General features: G+C 45.9%; 1 protein-coding gene across 2 annotated transcripts; it reads left to right on the forward strand.

Annotated features, from left to right (window-relative positions):
- The first annotated feature begins 455 nt into the window (after positions 1–455).
- On the forward strand, positions 456–18,134 carry CBY2 (chibby family member 2). 2 transcript variants are annotated; one of them, XM_007521202.2, is made up of 3 exons: positions 456–580; positions 988–1,068; positions 16,831–18,134. In XM_007521202.2, exons 1-3 carry the CDS (start codon positions 506–508, stop codon positions 18,046–18,048), a joined length of 1,374 nt encoding a protein of 457 aa, XP_007521264.1. In that variant the 5' UTR covers positions 456–505; the 3' UTR covers positions 18,049–18,134. The 2 variants fall into 2 exon arrangements, with proteins under 2 accessions (XP_007521264.1, XP_060050794.1); XM_060194811.1 differs by lacking the exons at positions 456–580; positions 988–1,068 and adding an exon at positions 5,799–5,916.
- The last annotated feature ends 5,329 nt before the right edge of the window (positions 18,135–23,463 follow it).

Below are 23,463 nucleotides of genomic sequence, written 5' to 3' on the forward strand. Positions count from 1 at the left end.
CAGAGGACATCTTGTGGTACTGGCACTCAAAGTGGAGGCCATCTTCTGGGGTTGGTTATTCAAAGTGGAGGCTATCTTGTAGGACTGAGCCCATTTACTTAACAGAAGCTGAAACTTACTCCAGGTCGACTGTGTCAGAAATAGTTTGAATTTTAAGAACATATAGATGGCGTCAGAAAACTTTAGAGGTGGTTAGTATCAGAAAACACCCCAGACTACATTTCCTCTTTCAGTCTGGGAGAGTTGATTTTGGTTATCATTCTACTTGAGCCCTCCAACTCTAAGGAGAAATGTTACCTATGGAGAGTGACTAGGTCTCAGCCCAGCCTTGTAGGGTGTGAATGAGCAGGATGACCAAACAAACAGGAGGCCAGTGTTGAGCTAGTGTATGTCACACTGACCCTCATTGGTCATGGGGTGAACACTTTCCTGTTAGATGCCTCACACCTGTCTCTGAAGTTTGGAGAGAGACCATGAGACCTGAAACGCACCCTGTTATCTTGTGATGTCACCTCTGGAATGTCCTGAGTGTTTTGGTGACCGACTTTTGCATAGAACCTATACCTGGCACCTGACATTGGTATGGTCTTTTAGTTGAGATGAAAGATTGTCCTCCAGGGTTGGGAATTAGCTCAGTGACAGAACATGTATTTTCATGTATGAGTTTGATTTCCTAGCATTAAGAAGCAAAAACAAACAAACAAACAAAAAAGCAAAAACAACAAATAAATAATTAAAAAAAGGGAAATATTTTTGTTTAAAAGAGTTTACAGAAGGCTTTTATACCAATTTAATTTCCAGAGATTGCTAGTCTTTTTTTTTAGATTGTTAGTCATATCAGATGTCATCTAAATATTGTCAGATTTTGATTCTTATACATAATTGACAAGAGAGAATGAGTAGAAAGTTCCCTGTTTTTCAGGTGAGAAACTGAGATCCAACAGATGGGCTGGCAAGCAGAAATCGTCTCATTTTCTTTTTCCACAGTACTCAAGGCCAAATTTTACAAGGAAAAGAAATACCAGTTCTGAAAGCTTAGAAATTCCAGTCAATGCGGTTCCACCTCAGGTAGGAAAAATCACAGAATACTGTAATCTGTCAATTTTAGCCAGAATAACCCTCCTCACTGAAAGTTCTAGAAGGACAGTATAGAACAAAGTAGGAGAGTCATCAGGGAGGAAATGTGAATTAGCTCCAACCAGCTGTGTGCCTGGGGAGGGTGTGCGTGTGTGGTGGTGTTAGCTGCTCTGAGTTTCAGCTTCCTTGACTTTTGAATGATGGGTGGTCTTTTTTAAAATTTATTTATAAACTGGAAATATTGACAAGACCATAGGACAAGAGAGGCACAACTCTCACCACCAGAGCTCTACAATCCTATCCCCTTCCTTCCCTTGAAAGCTTTCCTATTCCTTATCCTGGACCAGGATCATCATGGGGTGCAGAAGGTGGGAGGTTTGGCCTCTGCAATTGCTTTTCCAAATGAACATAGGCACTGGCAAGTTGATCCATACTCCAGCCTGTGTCTCTCTTTTCTTCTTTCTTTCTTTCTTTTTTTTTTGCCTCCAAGGTTATTGCTGGGGCTCGGTGCCTGTACCATGAATCCACTGCTCCTGGAAACTATTTCCTCTTTTTGTTGCCCTTGTTGATTTTTATCATTGTTGTGGTTATTATTGTTGTTACTGATGTCATTGTTGTTGGATAGGACAGAGAGAAATCGAGAGAGGAGGGGGAAGACAGAGAGGAGGAGAGAAAGATAAACACCTGCAGACCTGCTTCACCACTTGTGAAGAGACTCCCCTGCAGGTGGGGAGCTGGGGGCTCGAACCAGGATCCTTGAGCTTGAGCTTCACACCATGTGCACTTAACCCACTGCAATACCGCCAGACCCCTCTCTCTTTCCTTAGTGGGGCAGGGCTCTGGGGAGATGGAACTCCAGGACACACCAGTGAAGTTGAATGCCCAGGGAAGTCAGGTTGGTGCCATGGCAGCATCTGGAATTTGGTGGCTGAAAAAGCATTAAGATATAAAGCAGAACAAATTGTTAAATAATTAGGAACCTAGAGGTAAGAATACTGCAAATGAGATTTGGAGTCTCCATTTTGGAAAAAGCTAGTAGGTCTATTTTAGGTATATTCCAAGGGGCTCATGACTTTACTAATTTTTGTCTATGCCCAACAGTTAACATGCAGGGGGACCAAAGGTATTGTCTGGTGTCAGAGTTGGGAATAGGACCAGAAACATGGATCAGGGAAGAGAGTAGCTCCCAAATATGGGAAAAGTATATAAATATTGTTAACTGTAAACCCCATCAATTTGATCTGGGACCTATAGTTATCTCAGGAGCCTGTGTAATCAACCTCTGCATCCCAGTAGATCTGAGTTTGCATTCTGTGGTTGTGGCTAGGAACATTCTAGGCTGCACTAATTTCAGGACTCATCCATCTTCCTTGAGTGGTAGAATATGTTGACTTAACCTCCCTTCAGAGAATGGGCTGTCCCTACTATTGTTGATCCTAAAAGGGGACAAGGTCCTGTAGGGGCTCACAGGAGGGTACACTATGTTGTTCCTGATGGAGGTGACCAGTGGAGACAGGGATCTGTTAAAGGTCTAGGCCCATCATCTGTGTGGGAATCCCAGGATTCCCTGACTAGGGACATGAGTGATGGAGTGGCCTGGTAGTAACCAAAAGAACAATATTAAAGTATACTGGTCTCTTGCCCTTACCCAGCTTTTGTAGTCCTTTGTCTGACAAGGTTAGCCTTGGAGTGATTGAGGGAAGTGAAAGAGTAGGTGAGGATATCTAGGTCTAAGTAGAAGCTATTTGATTAGGTACTTTATGGTGCCTTTTTTTTTTTTTTTTTTGTCTTTTTACTTGCTTGCTGCATTTATTGAGTTACTGTAAACTATTGTGTACTTTTGCTTTAAGATTTATATTTTCCCCTAACTTATAGATACATGTCTACATATGCCCTGTTTCATGGGCCCTGATCTACATCTAGATTCTGAGGCTTTGCTAGGAAATGCACTACCCAAAATGGAATTAAGAAGTCCTATGAGTTAAGAAAGATCTCACCAGTGTAATGAAGCTGGAGGGTTGACATTCCATGTCTGGATCACTGGACACAATCAAAAGTGAAACATGCTGAGGTCGAACTGATTAGGTTGAGATCAACAGATACAGTATCAATTGGTTTGAATTGAGAGAAGCATGCATGCAGGGAAAGTGAGCCCCACCCCAGAGGTTCCAGGACTGGGAGAAATATAGGTTTTATAGAGAATGGGGAAGGTCCCTGATGTCTTAGGGTTTAAGGAGGTAATAGGTAAGTTATTGCTATAACCAAATTATTTGGACATTTGGTTTACTTTGAAAATCCCTGTATCATACAAGATCTCACCTTAATTTATGCCCTTTAATGCTATTTACATATAGCTGTATCTTATAAAGTGAGGCAGCCAGTTGCTTCTGTTCTCCCTGGTCTAAGCTTATAGATGATTTAATATTTCAAAGAAAAAGTCATTATTAGAAATGTATTAACAATTTGAGCCCACTGTTAAAATTTAGTCAGGTTACCAATTTGAGGTCTTAAGTGCTTAGAATAAGGAATATATACTCAGTACTGTGGTCTGTACATCAAAAAGTTTGAGACATTAAATCCATTTCCCCCCTCATATTGATTAAATAGAGATTTTTAAGACTATAAGTTAATAGGAATGCACATCAACACCATTCCTGCCATCAAAGGTCTGTATCCTTCCCCCTCCCCCTCCCTCAGTGAAGCTGAACATCTACCCTCACCTTCCACCCAGAGATTTTTACTTTGATGCCATATGCCAAATTCAGATTCTGCTTTAAGTTCCCCTTTCTGTTCTTCTTTCTCAACTTCTTTGTCTGACTTATCTCACTTAACATAATTCCTTTTAGCTCCATCCAAGATGGATCAAAGAAAGTAGATTTATTATTCTTAATAGCTGAGTAGTATTTCATTGTGTATATATAACACAGCTTTCTCAGTCATTCATCTGTTGTTGGACACCAGGGTTGCTTCCAGGTTTTGGCTATTATGAATCGTGCTGCTATGAACATAGGCGTACACATATCTTTTTGGTTGGATATTATAGAGTCTTTAGGATATATCCCTAGGAGAGGAATTACTGGGTCATAAGGAAGATCCATTTCTAGCTTTGTGAGGGTTCTCCAGACTGCTCTCCACAGGGTTTGGACTAATTTACATTCCCACCAGCAGTGCAGGAGGGTTCCTTTTTCCCACAACCTGTCCAGCATTTGTTGCATTTTTGATGTATGACATTCTCACAGGGGTGAGGTGGTAGCTCATTGTTGTCTTTATTTGCATTTCTCTGACAATCAGTGACCTGGAGCAGATTTTCATAAGTTTCTTAGCCTTTTGGATCTCTTCTATGGTGAATAATCTATTCATATCCTCTCAATGGGTGATCTTTAAGAATTTTCTGTCCTGGGTCAGAGAGATAGTGCACCAAGTAGGGCATGTGTGCCTTGCCATGCTTGAAGTCTAAGTTAGAGTCCCAGCAGCACATGGGAGTGCTATGACACTAGGAAGGCTTAGTTACTGCTGTGGGTCTCTCCATTTTTCTTTCTTGGAATGACAGCCACCAAGGATTGCTAAAATTGAGTACACATACACACACACACACACACACACACACACCACACTTTCTGCCAAACACTTTAAGTTTCTATGTTATTCTAAAATCAGCCAGTGTTCTCAGAATGAGATCTTCTGGTGCTGGCTGTTGTGTGACTGCTCTGGATTTCTGGGGGATAGAAATAGAATTGGCGGGGGGGGGGGGTGGCGGGGCGGGGAATGACAATTGGAATCACATGCCTATGACCAAGTTCATGAATAGAAGATCAGGTGTATGGGCAAGGGGCCATTTGGAAGCATCAAGAGAATTAAGCCTGCTGTATCCCAGAGATGGTGTGTGAGGAGAGGAGGATGAGGGGTGAGATTTTGTTTGTTTTTACTTTTTTGTTGCTGTTTTTTTAAATTATCTAATTTTATAGGAAAGAAATTGAGAGGCAAGGGGGCTAAAGAGAGAGGAGTAGTGAGGGTGGCATAAAGAGAGGGAGGGAGGGAGGGGAAGAGAGAGAGAAAGAAAGAGACACCTGAGAGTCAGGTGTAGTGCAGTGGGTTAAGCGCACGAAGCACAAGGACTGGCATAAGGATCCCCATTCGAGCCCCCAGCTCCCCACCTGCAGGGAAGTCACTTCACAGGCAGTGAAGCAGGTCTGCAGGTGTCTATCATTCTATCCCCCTCTCTGTCTTCTCCTCATCTCTCCATTTCTCTCTGTCCTATCCAACAATGACGACACCAATAACAATAAAAAAACAAGGGCAACAAAAAGGAAAATAAAATATTAAAAAAGAAAGACACCTGCAGCACTGCTTCTCCATTCGTGAAGCTTCCCCTCTGTGGTAGGGACTAGGGACTTGAGCCTGGGTCCTTGCACATGGTAACATGCGCACTTAACCAGGTGTATCACCTCTCAGTCTCTGTTTCTTTTCTTTTATAGAGAAACAGAGGCAGGCAGATGGGGAGGAGGGTGGAGAAAAAGACATCACAACACTGAAACTTCCTTCAACATGGTGGGGGCCAGGCTCCAACATGGGTTGTGTACTTGGCAAAACAGCGTACTATCCAAGTGGGCAGTTTGGTTGGCCCATAAGGGGTGAAGTTTCAACAGGCTTGAGATTCTCAGATCTCCCACTATGCAGCTGTCTCCCTAGTGGGGTCCTCCCAGCTGAACAGTATCTGCTGTTGTGATGTCACAAAGTGGGAGGTGGCCTTGCTCATCCAGTCACCTCAGGCCCTGTAGGAAGACCATGGCCTTACAGCCAGAGGGGCTGAAATGTAGGCTGGAGGAATCCTCTGCAGAGGTAACTATCTGAAGCTTTGTCCAGGGATGTGGAGGGCCAGGACCACACCCCAGTGGACAGAACCTAGACACATCACTCACTTTTATTTCTCAAAACATCTCTTTCTTAAGGATTCACTATTTTTTTTTAATTTATGATTAGTAGTGGTTATCTTTAATACTACCACTACTAATGGACAATTATTATTATTTTGTTATTGCCACCAGTGTTATCACCAGTGCTTGATGCCAGCACTACAAATCCACCACTCTGGCTGGCTAGTTTTTTCCTCCCCTCCCCCTCTTTCTATTTTTATTAGATATGATAGAAATTGAAAGAGGAGGGGGAGACACAGAGAGAAAGACACCTGCAGACCTGCTTTACTATTTGTGAAGCATCCTGGCTGCCTGCAGGTGGGGAACAGGGGTTTGAACCTGAGTCCTTGTGCATATTAATGTGAGTGCATGCAACTGGTTGTGCTGCAGTTGAGGATTTAAGAGCATAAGGATTTAAGAGCAAGGCCAGACAGAAGATGCCGACCTGGGGTGGAATGAGGAGAGGCGGCCACGTACTTGGACCCCCCCCACCCCCAACACACACATCTCTCCCTGCCCAGCTCCCAGAAAGAAGCCCATCAGTGGAAGAGAGAAGTCATGAAAAACTGGGGTGTGGTTTGAAGGCTTGGTGTGTCCCAGCTGCTGTTTACTTCTGCTGCTGTTCTGGGCCTCAGAAGGCATGGACCGAGAGGGTGCTAATTGCCTGGGGACATATGCCCCCACACAGGCAGAAATGGCCTTACTGGGGTACAAGTCAAGCAGCTGGGTGCTTCTAGACTGGTGCTGTGGGGGAAGGATGGAGGCGTTAGGCTCAGATCAAAGTGATAAAAGTCTGGCCCAAAGTTCTTATTTGGCCCATGAAATCATGTGGTCTGACTGTGAAGGCAGAACACACAGGAGGCTTTTTTTATAGCAACATTTTAAGATATTTTATTTATTGGATAAAGAGAAATCAAGAGAGAAGGAGTTGACAGGGAGAAAGAAATAGAGACACCTGCAGCACTGCTTCACCACTCACAAAGTTTCCCCCCTGCAGGTGGAAATGGCGGGCTTGAACCTGGGTCCTTATGCACTCTAACATGTGCATTAAACCAGGTGGGCCATTAGCAACATTGCCCCCATTAGCAACATTAAGTGTTCATTTTACTTTAATGAGAGAAATATATAGAGAGAGTCCAGAGCACTGCTTAGCTCTGGCTTGTGGTGGTATTGGCAAGTGAACTTTGAACCTTAGGCTTGCAAGTCTTGCATTAACCATCATGCTCTCTCCCTAGCCTGATAATTTTAAAGTTGATAATTTTGTATGGCCTGCAAATGACATTTCAAACCTCCAAATGGCCCTTGGCAGAAAAAGTATTTCTTTTTTTTAAATTAATTAATTAATTTATTTATTCCCTTTTGTTGCCCTTGTTTTATTGTTATAGTTATTCTTGTCGTCGTTGTTGGATAGGACAGAGAGAAATGAAGAGAGGAAGGGAAGATGGGGAGAAAGAAAGGTAGACACCTGCAGACCTGCTTCACCGCTTGTGAAGGGACTCCCCTACAGGTGGGAAACTGGGGGATAGAACCGAGATCCTTACGCCGGTCCTTGCACTTTGCGCCACATGTGTTTAACCCAGAAAAAGTATTTCTAACCTCAGTTTAGATTATCTGAACTTGACTGCCACCAGGGCTGTGAGGGATTGTCATGCTGGCTGGTCCTCTCAGATGCACTGGTGTGTGGCTGGGGAAAGGGGCTGACCTGGTGAACGAGGGTGGAAGAAGTATTGACCGAGCAGTGATTTGCTTGTGTGTCAGGCAGGGACCACATGAATACGAGGTGGAAACCCATTTACTGGGAGTTTGGGACAGCCCCCAGTAATAACAGAGTTGGTATTAGGGCTTGAACTTAGGTCCACACCTGCTTCATCTTCTCTGTCCCCCGCCTGCTCCAGGTCCCATCTCACCTTTGTCTCCCCTGCTTTGAACAGGTCATATCCCCCCAGGCCCTATTTTACTGCCTGCCCTGAGCTCCCTGCTGCTTTATTTTGGGGCCGAGGCCACTAGGTTCAGAAGGGGATTTTGAGGGGACATCTCCCTCTGTCTTCAGAAAGTGCCCCTGGCCTCCCAGCTCCCAGGCATTTTGGCTTCTCAATTACAATGCGAATGCCTATGATTCACTATCCTTGCCACCCTAAGGTCTTCTCAGACCTTATCGATTTCCACTTTCTCCTCCTCACAGTAAATACGGGTCTTTTCTGGTTGGTTTCCCTCCAGCACAGTAGCTGGCCTCCTGCCTCCTTCTGTACCTGAGGACCGTGTCTCACAGGCATTGGCATGTCCCCGAGAGCATTGAAGGCATTGTTCGCTGCTAGCTAGGAAAGGTCCAGACCTCTTGTTAGGGTTTAAGGGTTCTCAGGGGAGGGAGTCAGGTGGTGGCGCAGCGAATTAAGCGCACATGGCGCAAAGCGCAAGGACTAGCACAAGGATCCCAGTTCGAGCCCCCGGCTCCCCATCTGCAGGGGAGTCACTTCACAGGCGGTAAAGCAGGTCTGCAGGTGTCTATCTTTCTCTCCCCCTCTCTGTCTTCCCCTCCTTTCTCCATTTCTCTCTGTCCTATCCACCAACAACGACATCAATAACCACAACAATGTTAAACAACAAGGGCAACAGAAGGGAAAATAAATAAATAAATATTAAAAAATTAAAATAAAAAAAGGGTTCTCAGGGGCATGTTAGTTTATCACATAAAACCACTGGGGTGTGCATCAGTCAGGGAGGCCTGCTGAGAAGGAGCTGGCTCTAAACAAGGGCTAAGGAGATTTGGGTGTTTGTTCCTTGTGTGTTTGCTTAGCTCACATGTTATTTTTTTTAACTTTTTAAAAATTTATTTATTTTGGATAGAGACAGAATTGAGAGGGAAGGGGGAAATGAAGTGGGAGAAAGACACCTAGATACTTATAGCCCTATTTCATTGTTCCAGAAACTTCCCCCTGCAGGTAGGGATGGGAGCTTGAATTCAGGTCCTCCTCACTATAAAATGTATGCTCAGCAAGATGTACCACACAGCCCTGTTAATATGTTCTTTTATAAACAAACACGCTCAGTATTTTCTTTCTTTTTTTTTTTTTATTGTAAGAATTATTTTTTATATATTTCTTTTTTTTTTTTTCCCCCTTTTGTTGCCCTTGTTGTAGCTTCGTTGTGGTCATTATTATTGCCCTTGTTGACGCAATTCGTTGTTGGATAGGACAGAGAGAAATGGAGAGAGGAGGGGAAGACAGAGAGGGGGAGAGAAAGACAGACACCTGCAGACCTGCTTCACCGCCTGTGAAGCGACTCCCCTGCAGGTGGGGAGCCGGGGGCTCGAACCGGGATCCTTACGCCGGTCCCTGCGCTTTGCGCCACATGCGCTTAACCCACTGCGCCACCGCCCGACCCCCTCGCTCAGTATTTTCTATAGTGCATTAGTGTAGTAGGGTCGTTAGATCTTTATGGCAGCCTGCCGACCACTTTCTGGATCTTTTACAGTGACTCCAGCAAGAAGGCAGGGAAGCTACATCTAGGTCATTTTACAAGTGACAGAGAAGCTAAATGACATTCTCAGTAGCACTCAAAACGCTGCTGCTTCCCCCCGATGCTATAGCACACAGAGTGGGACTTTTTGAGTCCAAAGTAGCTGGGAAATTTGGGACATGTACAGGTTCGAGGTGGTAATATAGACAGCCAACACATATGCAGGGGTGGCCTCCTTTAAGGATGGCCCTGGGACTTCATGGAATCTGCACTGGGAAGAGCCAGGTGTTAAAAGTTTCCACATCACACAGTGACAGCTCTATGGCCGTGAAGTATGCATGGAAGTGAGGCTGTAGCTCCATCATATATACTGAACAAACTGAGACAAATGAAATCACCACTTTGAAAATGCCAAAAGGTATACTATGAACAATTTTACAGAGTATTTTAATCTAGCTTCTACTTTCTACTTTAAAAAAATTATTTATTGAGGGATTAGTGGTTTACAGTCAATAGTAAAATACCGTAGTTTGTATATGTGTAGCATTTTTCAGTTGTCCACATTTCCATTCAACCCCTACTAGATCCTTCTCTGCCATAATCTTACAGGACCTGAATCTCCCCACCTCAGTCTTTTACTTTGGTGCAATACACTAATACTTTCTACTTTTAAGTGTTTTTTGGTTGACTCATTCATTGACTTCTAACACCTCCACTTAGGCCAAATGAAGTGTTCTAATAGCCAAGAGTAAGAATTAAAAAATAAAGGGGGGCCTGGTGGTGGCACACCTGGTTGAGTGCACATGTTACAGTGCACAAGGAACTAGGTTCAAACCCCCAGTCCCCACCTGCAGGGGGGAAGCTTCACAAGTGGTGAAGCAGGTCTACAGGTGTCTTTCTCTCTCTCTCCCTCTCCCTCTCTCTCTCTCTCTCCATATATATACCTTCCCTCTCAATTTCTCTCTGTCTCTATCCAATAAATATAATAAAAAAAATTTTAAAGGGAATAAGTCACTGGCCTTAGAGAGTTGTAATTCATTCATTCGCAGAGAGGATGGAACAAGACATGAGAGAACCATTGCAAAGTAATGATTTCAACACATCCAAAATAAAATAACTGGGCACTGTGATGAGCTAGAGTGAATATGGAGTTTGGAGTTAAAGATGCTACCTTGATTATTGATTGGTTGATTGAGGTTGGGGGGACAAATACCATTCCTTACACATCTGAGGTTTGCCTTCTGCTACTGAACTACACCTTTTCATACTCTGCTGCACCTAATACCCCAATTTTAAAACCTGACTTTACTTTCTGCCAACTCTGTGACCTGATGTTTGTCTTTATTTTATTTTATTTTTTATTGTTGTTGTAGTTATTATTGTTGTGAGATAGAATAGAGAGAAATGGAGAGAGGAGGGGAAGACAGAGAGGGGGAGAGAAAGATAGACACCTGCAGACCTGCTTCACTGCTTGTGAAGCCGCTCCCCTGCAGGTGGGGAGCCAGGGGCTCGAACCGGGATCCTTCTAATGGTCCTTGCGCTTTGTGCCACGTGTACTTAACCCGCTGCGCTACCACCCGACTCCCTCTGATGCTTGTCTTTGGTAAGACATCACGTGAATATGGAGACCCATCAGCATATTATGACAAACTGTTAACTTTTATTTCCTCTTTCTATACTCTTCCTTTTAAGGAAAATGCTAAGTGGCTTCTCTTCTGGACCTGCAGTAACTTTCTTTAAAACTCTTTACTCACTCCTGTGATTATTTCCTTAACTAGTGTTTAGATGTTGACCTCATTATTTTGTGCTTCAACCTTTGGGGGGATTTTAGCTGGACTCTTGGTTCATTTCTCCAATATTTCTTCTTGTTGGTTTAACCATTTTATATAGTATGTTATGAGGTCCCTCTCTCAGTACTTTTCAAATTACTAATTACTCTTGCCTGGATTGACTTGTGTCTTAATAAGGTAATTAAAAGGTTCACAGTTGTGGAAATTGACAGTTTTTTCAATGGTATTTTAATCCCTGAGTTGGAGCTCAGTGGCTTAGAAGCCTCTTTTGTTCTTTTTCTTCCCTCTAGGCTATGGGAGCCCGAGGGCTTTTAAACTATAAGTAGGCTTCTTAACTGAATCCCTCACTCATGACCAAGAGATAAAGCAGGGTGGAGCAGAGATAATCCAGTGGTTATGCAAAGAGACTTTCACAGCCCCACCACTAAGCCACTGAGGTATAGATCTTCTCCTGAGTTTCCTCATTAGTTATCTGTCCCTTGGTGTCAGCACAGAGTCTCCCTGCCGCTGCTCCAGATTCTGAGGGCAGTAGCAATGGAGACTCACAGTTGGCTTTGGTGAGTCTCAGGGGAGTCCTCTCCTCCCTTCAGCCGTCCCCTTGCTGGTGAAACAGACTGGAGGTGGTGTCTCAACTTGTAAACTGCCAGACTGTTACCAGCCACTTGATCTCTCCCTAGGCTCCTCTCTGTCCACGAGCCACACGTGTTTGCACTCACAGTGATTTAGTGGGTTCCTGAAGTCATTCTAGTCCTGTCTTGTTGCAGCCCCAGGTAGTCCCTTTTGGTATTCCTAGTTGACCCAGGAGAGAAGAGGAGAGAAACCCCTGCAGTAATTTTCTGTAAATAAATGCTATATAGTTTCTTCATTTATTTACTCTAAAATTGAAATTGTTATTAGTGATGTAACATTGGCTTAAAAGCTATATAAAGATTTCAAGATTATAATTTTACACTGGTGTGTGTGTGTGTGTGTGTGTGTGTGTGTGTGTGTGTGTGCATTGCACCCATCAACTAAATTCTTGTGTCCTTAATCCAACCCTCCGAGTCTCTTTTTACTTTTGAACTCTAGGCAATTTTGACACACACACAGAACAGATTGCTAAGGCTGCTGTGGATGGTTGTTTGTGTGTCTGTAAGTACACACAGGAATATAAGAGATATCCCACTGGGTAGGGCACCTGTCTTACTATGTTGTCATGGTATTGAAAGAAGCTCTAGCGCTAGGTTGTCTCTTTCTTTTTCTGTCTGTATCTATATCTGAATGACAGATTGGTTGGGAATGGTGATATCATGTATGCACATGAGGTCCCCAACTCTGCAAACAAAACCAAACAAAAACCAAGCCATATTTATGTATAAATATAAACCATATATTGAATAAAACCATATGATGTGTACATTTTGCTTTAAAATAACTCACTGCAGAGTGGCTGTGGAATTGGGAAGAGATACAGATGGAAGAGGTGTGGCCTTGACTTGGTAATTGCTGAAGCTGGGTGATATGTACTTGCACATTTATTAGACTGTTCTCTTTTTTTACATTTCTATTTACTTATTATTGGATATATATAGAGAAATTGAGAGGGGGACGATAGGGAAAGAGACAGAGACAGCCCTGCTTCACCACTCGTGTAACTTTCCCCCTGCAGGTAAGGAACAGGGGCTTGAACCTGCATCCTTGTGCACTGTAATGCGTGTGCTTAACCAGGTGTGTCACCACCTGCCCCCTATTAGACTATTCTCTTTCTACTCTGTGTGCTTGAAATTTTCCATCATAAAATTCACTGAAAACCGTATTGATCCCCAAAGTACTGTGCTTTGTACATAAAAGTTCACGGAGCTTCATCTGGGTTTGTGACATAGTGAGTGAACTGGTACCACTTATTTAACTTCTCTGAGTTTGTTTCTCCCTCTGTGAAATGGGAATGAGGCTAACCTTGTTAAGTAAAAGTAAATAGAAATGTTCAGCTAGGCTCAGAGCCTAGCACAAAATTGGGACCCAATACTTATTTCCTTCTTTTCCTGCTCCAGACTGGGACACACACTAAAGCCACACTGTCCACAGTGGTATCTTCTGGAGCAAGATCCTGATGAGATGGGGCTTGGTCTGGTTCCAGCATGAGGCTCTCAAGGGTGCCATGATCCTCTCCTTTGTGACCTCAGCTAGTTTTCCCGGGAATCTGAACTCAGGGGATCTTAAACCTGAAATAAATGATTTGGATTGTCCACAAGGAGATTCTGGTCACAGGGTCAGTTGTAAGAATCTCTGCCTTTTCAGTTGAAAGGAATCAAAACTATAGAGGCTGAAATTATTTAAAGTAAATAAAACTCTGATGGCATAATGCCTTCCTGCTCTTGCTGTCTTGGAGATCAAGTAAATCCTTTTCTTTTTGTTTTTTGTTTTAAGATTTTATTTATTTAGTAATGAGAAAGATAGGAGGAGAGAGAGAAAGAACCAGACATCACTCTGGTACATGTGCTTCTGGGGATTGAACTCAGGACCTCATGCTTGAGAGTCCAATGCTTTATCCACTGAACCACCTCCTGGACCATATCAAGTACATCTTCACAGAATTAACAAGTTCATTGCAACATTAAGGACAGAGCACTATGCCTTCTATTTATTTAGCTTTCTGGATCTTAAAGAATGCTGGCCAACCTTATACACCAGGCAGATTAATTTCTTTCTGTACACACATTGCAGAGAGCCTGACTTGTTTTCTGTTCTTTGTTTGCAAAGTTGTAAAAATAACCTAAGAAATGAGTTGCTATTTCAAGAGCATTGTGAAGTATTTGTATGAAGTGTTGTGGATATTGTTGGGGGCTGCTCTCCTGGCCTTATTGTTACTGACATTCATGACTACCATCATTGCCTCTTCTTCAGGGTTCAGTCTACCTGTTTGTCACTGTATGCTTACACCTCAGTATTCTTTCATTAATTAAATCTACCTGTATGGATAACAATGCCTCCCAATTCTATGGAACTTTGTAGGTTTTTTTTTTTTTTTTTTTTTTTTTTGCCTCCAGCGTTATCTCTGGGGCTCTCCAAATCTACTGCTCCTGGAGGCTATTTTTTCCCTTTTGTTATCCTTGTTGCTTATCCTTGTTGTTGTGATTATTATTGTTTTCATTGCTGTCATTGTTGTTGGATAGGACAGAGAGAAATTGAGAGATGAGGGGAAGACAGAGAAGGGAGAGACAGATAGACACCTGCAGACCTGCTTCACTGCTTGTGAAGTGACCCCTCTGCAAACTGGGATCTTTAAGCCAGTCCCTGCACTCTGCGCCATGTGTGCTTAACCCACTGCACCGACCCCTTGGAACTTGGTAGTTTTAAAAACACATTTTATATATGTTTTCTCATTCAGCTTTCATAGCAGTGTTGTGAACCAGGCAGGACACATGCTGTTACTCACTTTTTCACAGGGATGTTTCACTGACTTTCAGTGTTGGAAGGCACCTGGAAGCTTGTGGGGTCTTACTCCCTCTTTTTTCTTTTTTTTTTTTTTTGCCACCAGTGTTATACTGGGGCTCCGTGCCAGCACTACGAATCCACTGCTCCTGGAAGCCATCCTTCCCATCTTGTTGCCCTTGTTGTTGCACTTGTTGTAGTTGTTATTGTTGTCATTGTTATTGTTGTTGTTGGATAGAACAGAGGAGAAGGCAGAGAGGAGGAGAGAAAGATAGACACCTGAAGACCTGCTTCACCGCCCCTTAAGTGACCCCCTGCAGGTGGGGAGCCGGGGGCTCGAACCGGGATCCCTACGCCAGCCCTTACGCTTTGTGCCATGTGTGCTCAACCTGCGGCACTACTGCCCAACTCCCTGACTCTGTCTTTTTAACCCATTGACGAGTCTGGGTCTCAGCTCCTGTTTGTGGAACTCTGAAACAGCAATCCACCACTGTTCTTGGTGCTTCAATCTGTTGCTGGCACTTGAACCCAGGCAAGGTGTGCACTCCACTGGTGAATTATCTCCTGACCTCACCCTACCCCTTGTTAATTCTACTAGGCAAGGAAGCAGTGCAGTTATCTCAGTTTAAAGTTGTGTGAACAGGCTCAGATAGCTGGCCCAGATCCTTGTAACTGGTAAAATAATGGGACAAGGACACAAAAATTTTTGTTGACTCTAAAATCAGTGCCTTTGACCTCCACACCTTATAGTTAGCTCTCATTGTTTGTGGATTCCATATTTTTGAGTTTTGCCTACTGACTAAAATCTGGATGTTGCCTCAAAACTCAGTGACCATTCACAGGAACATAGAGTGATAAAAAATTTGATGCATGTTTCCAGATGAGGAACTTTATGCTTTCTGTGTTTATACTGTAAAATAAGTGTCCTTTTCAGAGTCTATTTTGCGCCATTAAAAAAATCCTTGTGCTCTTTTGGGAGCAACTTCACTGTTTAAAATGCAGCCCTCCCATCATACACAGTGTGGTCCCGTGTCCTGCAGGTTGTGCTGTACTCCATGGGAAAGGCACATAGGAGATCTGTCCTCCAGGTGTGTGCTGTAGTACTGCTGGCTGAAAGTTTAATGTGAATGAGTCAACACCCCCTATTAAATCAGTTGTCTCCCAGCAGAAGTATGTGTGAGGCAGGCTTTTATGCTTGGGGACCATTGAGAGCAAATGTGACCTGGGGATTACAGGAAATCTCAAACTGTGCCCCCCCTGGGAGTGATGGCTGAGTTTGCACCAATTCATTGTTCAAGGTGACTTTATGATTATTTAGTTGCATCTGAAAGTCTTTTAAAGAAAGAAGTATGAGAATATGTCCACATGCTCCAGGTATAAAGGAATGGTTATCTTTTGAGAGATCATTTTATTTTTTAATCTACCACACTGTGCCTTGTACGTCAGTATATATATTTTCTTTTGTTATTTCATTGGGGGGATAATGCTTTACAGTATAGATGTTGATACATGAGTTACAATTTCTCATCTCTCCATGACAGGTCTGTGAAATACCCTGATCTCCAATGTAGGTTCTTTTCCACTATCAGGCACCAGGGCCCCCCAAGCCCCTCCCCCAGCCAGTCCTTCTCTCCCTCCTTTCCCTAGAGCCCTTTGCTTTGTTGTAATACACCACACCCAGTTCAAGTTTTATTTGGTGCTTTCCCTCTCTGTCGTTAAGTTCGGCTATAGGTGAGATCACCCCGTATTCATCTTTCTCTTTTTGGTTTATTTCACTTGGCATGACTTTTTCAAGTTGCATTCCAAGCTGAGGTGAAGGAGATGATTTCATCGTTTTTAACAGCTGAGTAGTAGTCCACTGTGTATACAGACCACAACTTTCTTAGCCACTCACCTGTCATTGGACACCTGGGGTGCTTCCTAGTTTATGTAATTACAAAAGGTGACTTTATAGAGAATCCTGCTTGCTCTAGGGAAGATCACCTTGGGCTCCTGTGAGGACACCTAGAGGCCAATGGTAGAAGTCCCCGCTGGGCCCGAACCCCAGACTAGGTCCCTTCTTCCGTCCCTTCTTCCGTGGGGTGCCCAGGCCTCTCCCCAGGTCTGCCGGCCAGGCCGGGGGTAGGGTGGGCTGGGGTGTCGACACCTGCACTGACTCTGGGCTCCCCTGTTCTCTCCGGCAGAAGGGCGCAGCCGAGCCTTTCCTGAGGCTCCAGAACGTGCACCCAGGCCCGCGCTGCTCCCGGCAGGCCGCCCTGCCCAGGCTGAGCCGCCGGGTGGTCAGCCAGCACTCGGACCCGCTAAACCGCTTCTCCTCGGTGCCCCTGGACCCCATGGAGCGCCCCACCTCGCAGGCCGACCTGGAGCTGGACTACAACCCGCCGCGGGTGCAGCTCAGCGATGAGATGTTCGTCTTCCAGGACGGCCGCTGGGTGAACGAGAACTGCCGCCTGCAGTCGCCCCACTTCTCTCCGTCGTCGTCCTTCCACCACAAGCTGCACCACCACAAGCGCCTGGCCAAGGAGCTGCTGCTGCAGGAGGAGAACCGCGCGCTGCGCGAGGAGAACCGCGCCCTGCGCGACGAGAACCGCGCGCTGCGCCGGGAGAACAAGCTGCTGCAGGGCCTGTGGGAGGAGCGCAAGGCGGCGCCGGGCCGCCAGGACAGCCGCGGCTCCTCTTCCACGCCCGTGCTGCCCCGCGAGGCTCCGGAGGGCCCCGCCGCCAAGGACGGCCCGCAGGCAGCGCGCGCCAAGGACAGCAGCGCCCTTCAGCTGCTGCGCGAGGAGAACCGCGCGCTGCAGCAGCTGCTGGAGCAGCGCAAGGCCTACTGGGCGCAGGCCGAGGAGCAGCGCACCCCCGCCGACGAGCACAAGCCGGCCGCCGCCGTGCACGACGAGCCGCCCGACCAGGCCTCGGGCCTCCCGTCGCCCTTCGAGGAGCCCAAGGGGCCCGCCAAGCCTCCCCCCGAGGACGCTAAGACGCTGCACGCCCTGCGCGAGATGGTCAGCACCCTGGCCGGCGCCCCTGGCGAGGAGGTGGGCAAGGCGTGCCCGGGCCTCCCCGACGGAGGCAGCCTCGGCGGCCAGTCGCTGGAGCTGCTGCGGGAGATGCACCAGGCGCTGCAGGCCCTGCGCCAGGAGAACCAGAGCTTGCAGCTGCTGCGCGAGGAGAACCGGCTGCTGCAGGAGGAGAACCGGGCGCTGCTCACGCTGCGCGAGGAGCACCGGCTCTTCCAGGAGGAGAACAAGGCCCTGTGGGAGAACAACAAGTTGAAGCTGCAGCAGAGGCTGGTCATCGACACGGTCACCGAGGTCACCGCCCGCATGGAGATGCTCATCGAGGAGCTGTACGCCTTCATGCCGGCCAAAAGCAAGGACCCCAAGAAGCCCAGCCGTGTCTGAGGCCCCTCCTGGCCTGCGCCCCCCCCCCCCCCCCGCCTTGGTGCTCCAACCGCGGGGGGGCAATAAAGAGGGGCCCTTAACACTCAGGCGGTTCTCTGATGTTCATTTCTACTCGTTCTACCAGGCAGTTTTAGGTTTGTAAACTGGGAATTGGTGAACAAAAGCCGCAACACCAGAATTAGTTAATGCTACAACTTCTGGGCCCTGATTTTTAACAGGATTGCTCTTTTATACACAAAGAAACATTGACAAATGATTCATAGTTAGGTCTACAAGGACTAAGATGGGCAGAGGCTCTCTTTTAAAAGTTAAAAAGTTAAAAGCTGTTAGGGCTTTTACAGACACCAGAAGATGGGGGGGGGGAGTGTTACGTTTGGGATGTATAGATGTCCTAAAGAAATCTGGTACACATAGTTGCAGTTAATTTTTTTTTTTTTTGCCAGGGTTATTGCTAGGGCTCAGTGCCTGCACCATGAATCCACTGCTCTTAGAGGCCATTTCCCACCTATTTTGTTGCCTGCACCATGAATCCACTGCTCTTAGAGGCCATTTCCCACCCATTTTGTTGCCCTTATTGTTGTAGCCTTGTTGTGGTTATTATTATTGTTGATGTCGTTCGTTGTTGGATAGGACAGAGAGAAATGGAGAGAGGAGGGGAAGACAGGGGGAGAGAAAGACAGACACCTGCAGACCTACTTCACCACCTGTGAATCGACTCCCCTGCAGGTAGGGAGCTGGGGGCACGAACCGGGGTCCTTACACCAGTTTTTGCGCTTTGTGCCACTTGCACTTGACACTCTGCGCTATCACCCGACCCCCTGTAGTTAATTTTTATATGCTACTTCAGGTTCACAGCAAAAGTGAGCAAGAAGTGCAGTGAGTCCCCTGCAGTACTCAGCATCTGGTACCACCCAGTGGTTCTGCGCTGAGTCCTCATGATGACTTTGCTTCACTTAGGGTGTGCACAGTTTGTGGGTTTGCACTATTGATAGCGACAGTTTACACCATACAGTAACATACAGTGTGTGTTCACTACCCTAAACCTATGCATAGTCCCTCCTCCCACTACTTAACCCTTAATCTCACACCTAGGGCTGACTTAAACTGTCATGGTTGCCACCCTGTACAGTACAGGGCATTTAACAGCATACCAGGCCTTTGCCTTCCAGATACCAGCACCAGCCACCTGAACCCTGGTGGAGATAACTGCCTGTTTCTAGACACTGCCACATGTCCCCTAGGTGGGGGCAAAGCCCCTGCCCCCACTGCCAGTGTGTCTCTTGAGTTTCTCAAACTACAGTCCTTGAAATGCGCTAAGAAAGTAGAGATTCAAGAGACTGCCGTCTGGAGACCTAATCACAGATCAGTTCAAATAGGCTTGAGGGGTTTGGCAATGGCACTCCTGAGGTAAAGTGAATATGTTAACATGTGCAAGGGCCCAGGTTCAAACCCCAGTCCCTACCTGCAAAGAGGATGCTTCATGAGCAGTGTGGCAGTGCTGCTGGCATCTCTCTCCCCCTCTGTTTCTGTCTCTATCAGAAAAAAAAAGGCTGCTGTGAGTGGTGACATTTTCACGTTGGCACTGTACTCCAGCAATAATTCTGGTGGGGGGGGAGAAAGGGAGAGGATTTGAAGAACCTTACAATGAAAATGCCTGATGAATAAAAGTGAGCCGAGAGTTGCCCCTTTGTATCTGATCTTGAGGTTTCTTTCTGTGCTGCCCTGCTCAGCTCAGCACCCACTTAGGGTATGAACTCCCTAGGCTCTCTCTGACTTCAGGCTCACCTCCTGTCTCTTGGTCCCTCTGCTTATTATGGTTTCCAACTGGATGCCAAAGATGGGGGAGGAGTTGATCAGGCCCCCTGGATGGAGGTGCTACAGGCTTAAGGTTTGGTGACTTAGGTTGATGTCCATTTTAAAATTAGACCTATTTTAGTACCAGCACATTCCTCAGGGGACTTTAAAAAAGGAATTTGGTAGAGAGTCCCAAACTTTACTGTATAGTGGCATCACCTTTGAGACTTCGAAAAATCCTGACATATGCCCTCCACCACAGACATCCTGATTGCATTGGTGTTTATGATGGGGCAGGGTGGAGTGGGGGGGATTGACAAAACAAAAACCTTCCCAGGTGATTCCAACATGCAGCAAAATTTAAGGACCACAGTGGTAGGGTGAGTTAAATTGCCCAATTTCCCCTCACCCCCCAGACACAACAGTTTCTCTCTCTCTAGTTTTTTAATTATTTTTATTTATTGGATAGACACAGAACTTGAGAGGGAAGGGAATGAGAAGGAGAGAGAGAGAGAGAGAGCTGTAGCACTGCTTCACCACTTGCAAAGCTTTCCCCCTGTATGTGGAGACCAGGGAATCAAACCCAGGTCCTTGCACATTGTAACATATACGCTCAAGCAAGTGCACCCAACCCCCCCATCTCTATAATAGGAAAAAAGGAAGAAAGAAAAAATGGTCACCAGGACTGGCAGAGCCCCAGAGATAACCCTGGTGAAAAAAAAAGAAAAAGAAAAAAGTAGAACAAAGAGCCAGAAAGACATCTCATTTGGTAGGGTGTGTGACTTGCAACAGCAAACCAGCTGACTTTCAATTTCATGTTCCACTCACTAGTGACAGGTGTTAGTGAGCAGGTAGGTGTGCAGGAAGGGACTTCCTCCTTTTTTCCTGGTGTTTCAAGCTGGAATAGGCTCACTCCTAGCCTAGTCTGGGTCTGGCTGAGATTGTGAGCCTGGAACTAGCTTGCGGGAACCTAAGACCCTCCCTGCATGCTCTTGGCCTGTTACTTTCCACTCAGTGTGGCCCCATGCAATAGGAATTAGCATTTTTCTAGAAATGATACCCACAGCTCTGGAAATGGAAATGCCAAGCAACCTCCTAGGAGGGCCAAACTGGGTTATAAGTGTAGAACTAATGTCAGACTGCAAATTGCACATTCCTGCTGTCAGGTCACACCACCCTGTAAACCTGGCTCTGAAAAATAAGGCTCACAGTGATTTGGGCACCTGCTATCTAGACTCAGAGGCCTGTGGAATCTTAGTCGAGAAGAGAACACCCCATTGCAAGTGAGAGGGGTGATGGGAATATGTTCATCTCACCAGTTGGTGGCTTCACATTTCATCTGTACACCTGCGTTGGGGGTAGAGGGACAGAGGGGTGACTGATGTGCAATTTATCCCTCTGTCACCACCAAAATCTGAAAAATAGAGCTTTGCTAATAATGGGCCTCTAGCTCAGCAATTTTTTCCTCTTGGATTTGGTAAATGCATCACAAAACACCACACTTTGTTTAAGTCAGTGTAATAACCACAGGGTGTAGGGGTTTAATCTTTCGTTTTTCTTATGAAATAAAAATAGATTTCTGTGATTCTCAACAACCAGAAGACAAAAGGCACATCTCCAATATTTGTATTGCCAGTGTTTAGCTTGGATTAATCTACGGAATGGCAGCCAGAGTCTGTCTTGCAAGCTATGGGAACTCAGAGGACTTGCTACCATTTACCACTGTCAGCTTTCCCTGCCAGACAGCACCTAAATGGCTGAGACATGAGCAGTGGGGGCCACAGAACATCACTCTTACAGAGTGGGGAGATTTACTTGAATACGGTGTGATCTGTCACAGACTAGCTGGCGGTTCCAGTGAGCCCTAATCTGTTGTGCAGAATGAAACTCCATTCTTTAAGAGCTTCCTTTAAACCCCTCTGCTGCTTTCTGGCTTTGTCTGTGTCCTCTTCCAGGCCCAGCCTCGCATCCTCTCTAATGTCCCAGGATGCCTGCTCTTTGCAGGGTGGGTGATAGCTGTTACCTGCCAAGATTTGCTTTTTGCAAACTAGTAGCTATTCTGTCTCTACTGTCTCCTCTCTGCTAGGCCTGGGCTTGTCTGGCCAACTCTTTTGGTCACTAGGGTCCCTTTTAGCCCTGCTGCTGAGCCCTCTCCACAGGCTGTCTTAGTGCCCAGTGCTAACGGCAACCCAGTTTAAGACAGCTGGCCAGCTAGTGGAAATGGAAGTGGCCCAGAGCTAGAAGGGACCCTAGTGACCAAAAGAGTTGGCCAGACAAGCCAACTTCTCCCAGAGAAGGTCTGGGAGAAGTCTTCAAAGCTGGGATCCCTGTACTGAGTTTTGAAGAGTGCATCAGCAATAGGAATGAGAACTAAAACTGCTCTAAAGAGACTCCCTCCCATTTTTTATTTGTGATTAATAATGGGTTACAAGATTATCAGATTATATGGCATAGTTCCATAACATATCCTCCACCAAAGTTCTGTGCCCCCAGCCTTCCACCTCCCAGTGATAACCACCATAGTTCTCACAAAGTCTTAGAACCACTGTGCTTTGGCTTCTTTCCTTCCTTCCATCTTTCTTTTGTTGTAAATTTTTATTATTTATTGAATAGAGACAAAAATGGAGGGGGAAGAGGAGATAAAGAGAGAGACACCCACAGCACTACTTCACCACTCTTGAAGTGTTCCCCTTGCAGGTGGGGACTGGGAGCTTGAACCCAGGTACTTGTGCATGGTAACATGTGTACTCAACCAGGTGTGCCGCCACCTGACCCCCCTTTCTTCGTCTTAGTTCTCTAGATTCAATATATGAGTGTATGAGTGAAACCATCCAATAGCTGTCTTCATCTTCTAAAGAGAATCTTGTTGGCTTCCTTTGCTTTGTATATATTCTTGCCTAGTCTCTTTGTGCCACCTGCACTTAACCTGCTGCACTACCGCCGACTCCCCCTAGTAATTTTTTTTAAAAAATATTTATTTAGGGGTTGGGCAGTGGCGCAGTGGGTTCACCGCATGTGGCGCAAAGCTCAGGGACTGGCGTAGGGATCCCCGTTCGAGCCCCCGGCTCCCCACCTGCAGTCAAGTCGCTTCACAGGCAGTGAGGCAGGTCTGCAGGTGTCTGTCTTTCTCTCCTCCTCTCTGTCTTCCCCTCCTCTCTCCATTTCTCTCTGTCCTATCCAACAACGAACAACATCAACAACGGCAATAATAATAACCACAACGAGGCTACAACAGCAAGGGCAACAAAAAGGGGGAGAAAATGGCCTCCAGGAGAGGTGGATTCATGGTGCAGGCACCAAACCCAGCAATAACCCTGGAGGGGAAAAAAAATTATTTATTCCTTTTTGTTGCCCTTGTTGTTTTATTGTTGTAATTATTATTGCTGTTGTTATTGATGGATAGGACAGAGGGAAATGGAGAGAGGAGGAGAAGACAGAGGGGGAGAGAAAGATAGACATCTGCAGACCTGCTTCACCCCTTGTGAAGCGACACCCCTACAGGTGGGGAGTGGGAGGCTCGAACCAGGATCTTTACACCAGTCCTTGAGCTTTGTGCCACCTGCACTTAACCTGCTGTGCTGCTGCCCGACACCCAACCTAGTAGCTTTTTAGGACCTAAAT

This window comes from Erinaceus europaeus, chromosome 7 (genome assembly GCF_950295315.1).
Source record: "Erinaceus europaeus chromosome 7, mEriEur2.1, whole genome shotgun sequence".
Lineage (NCBI taxonomy): Eukaryota > Metazoa > Chordata > Mammalia > Eulipotyphla > Erinaceidae > Erinaceus > Erinaceus europaeus.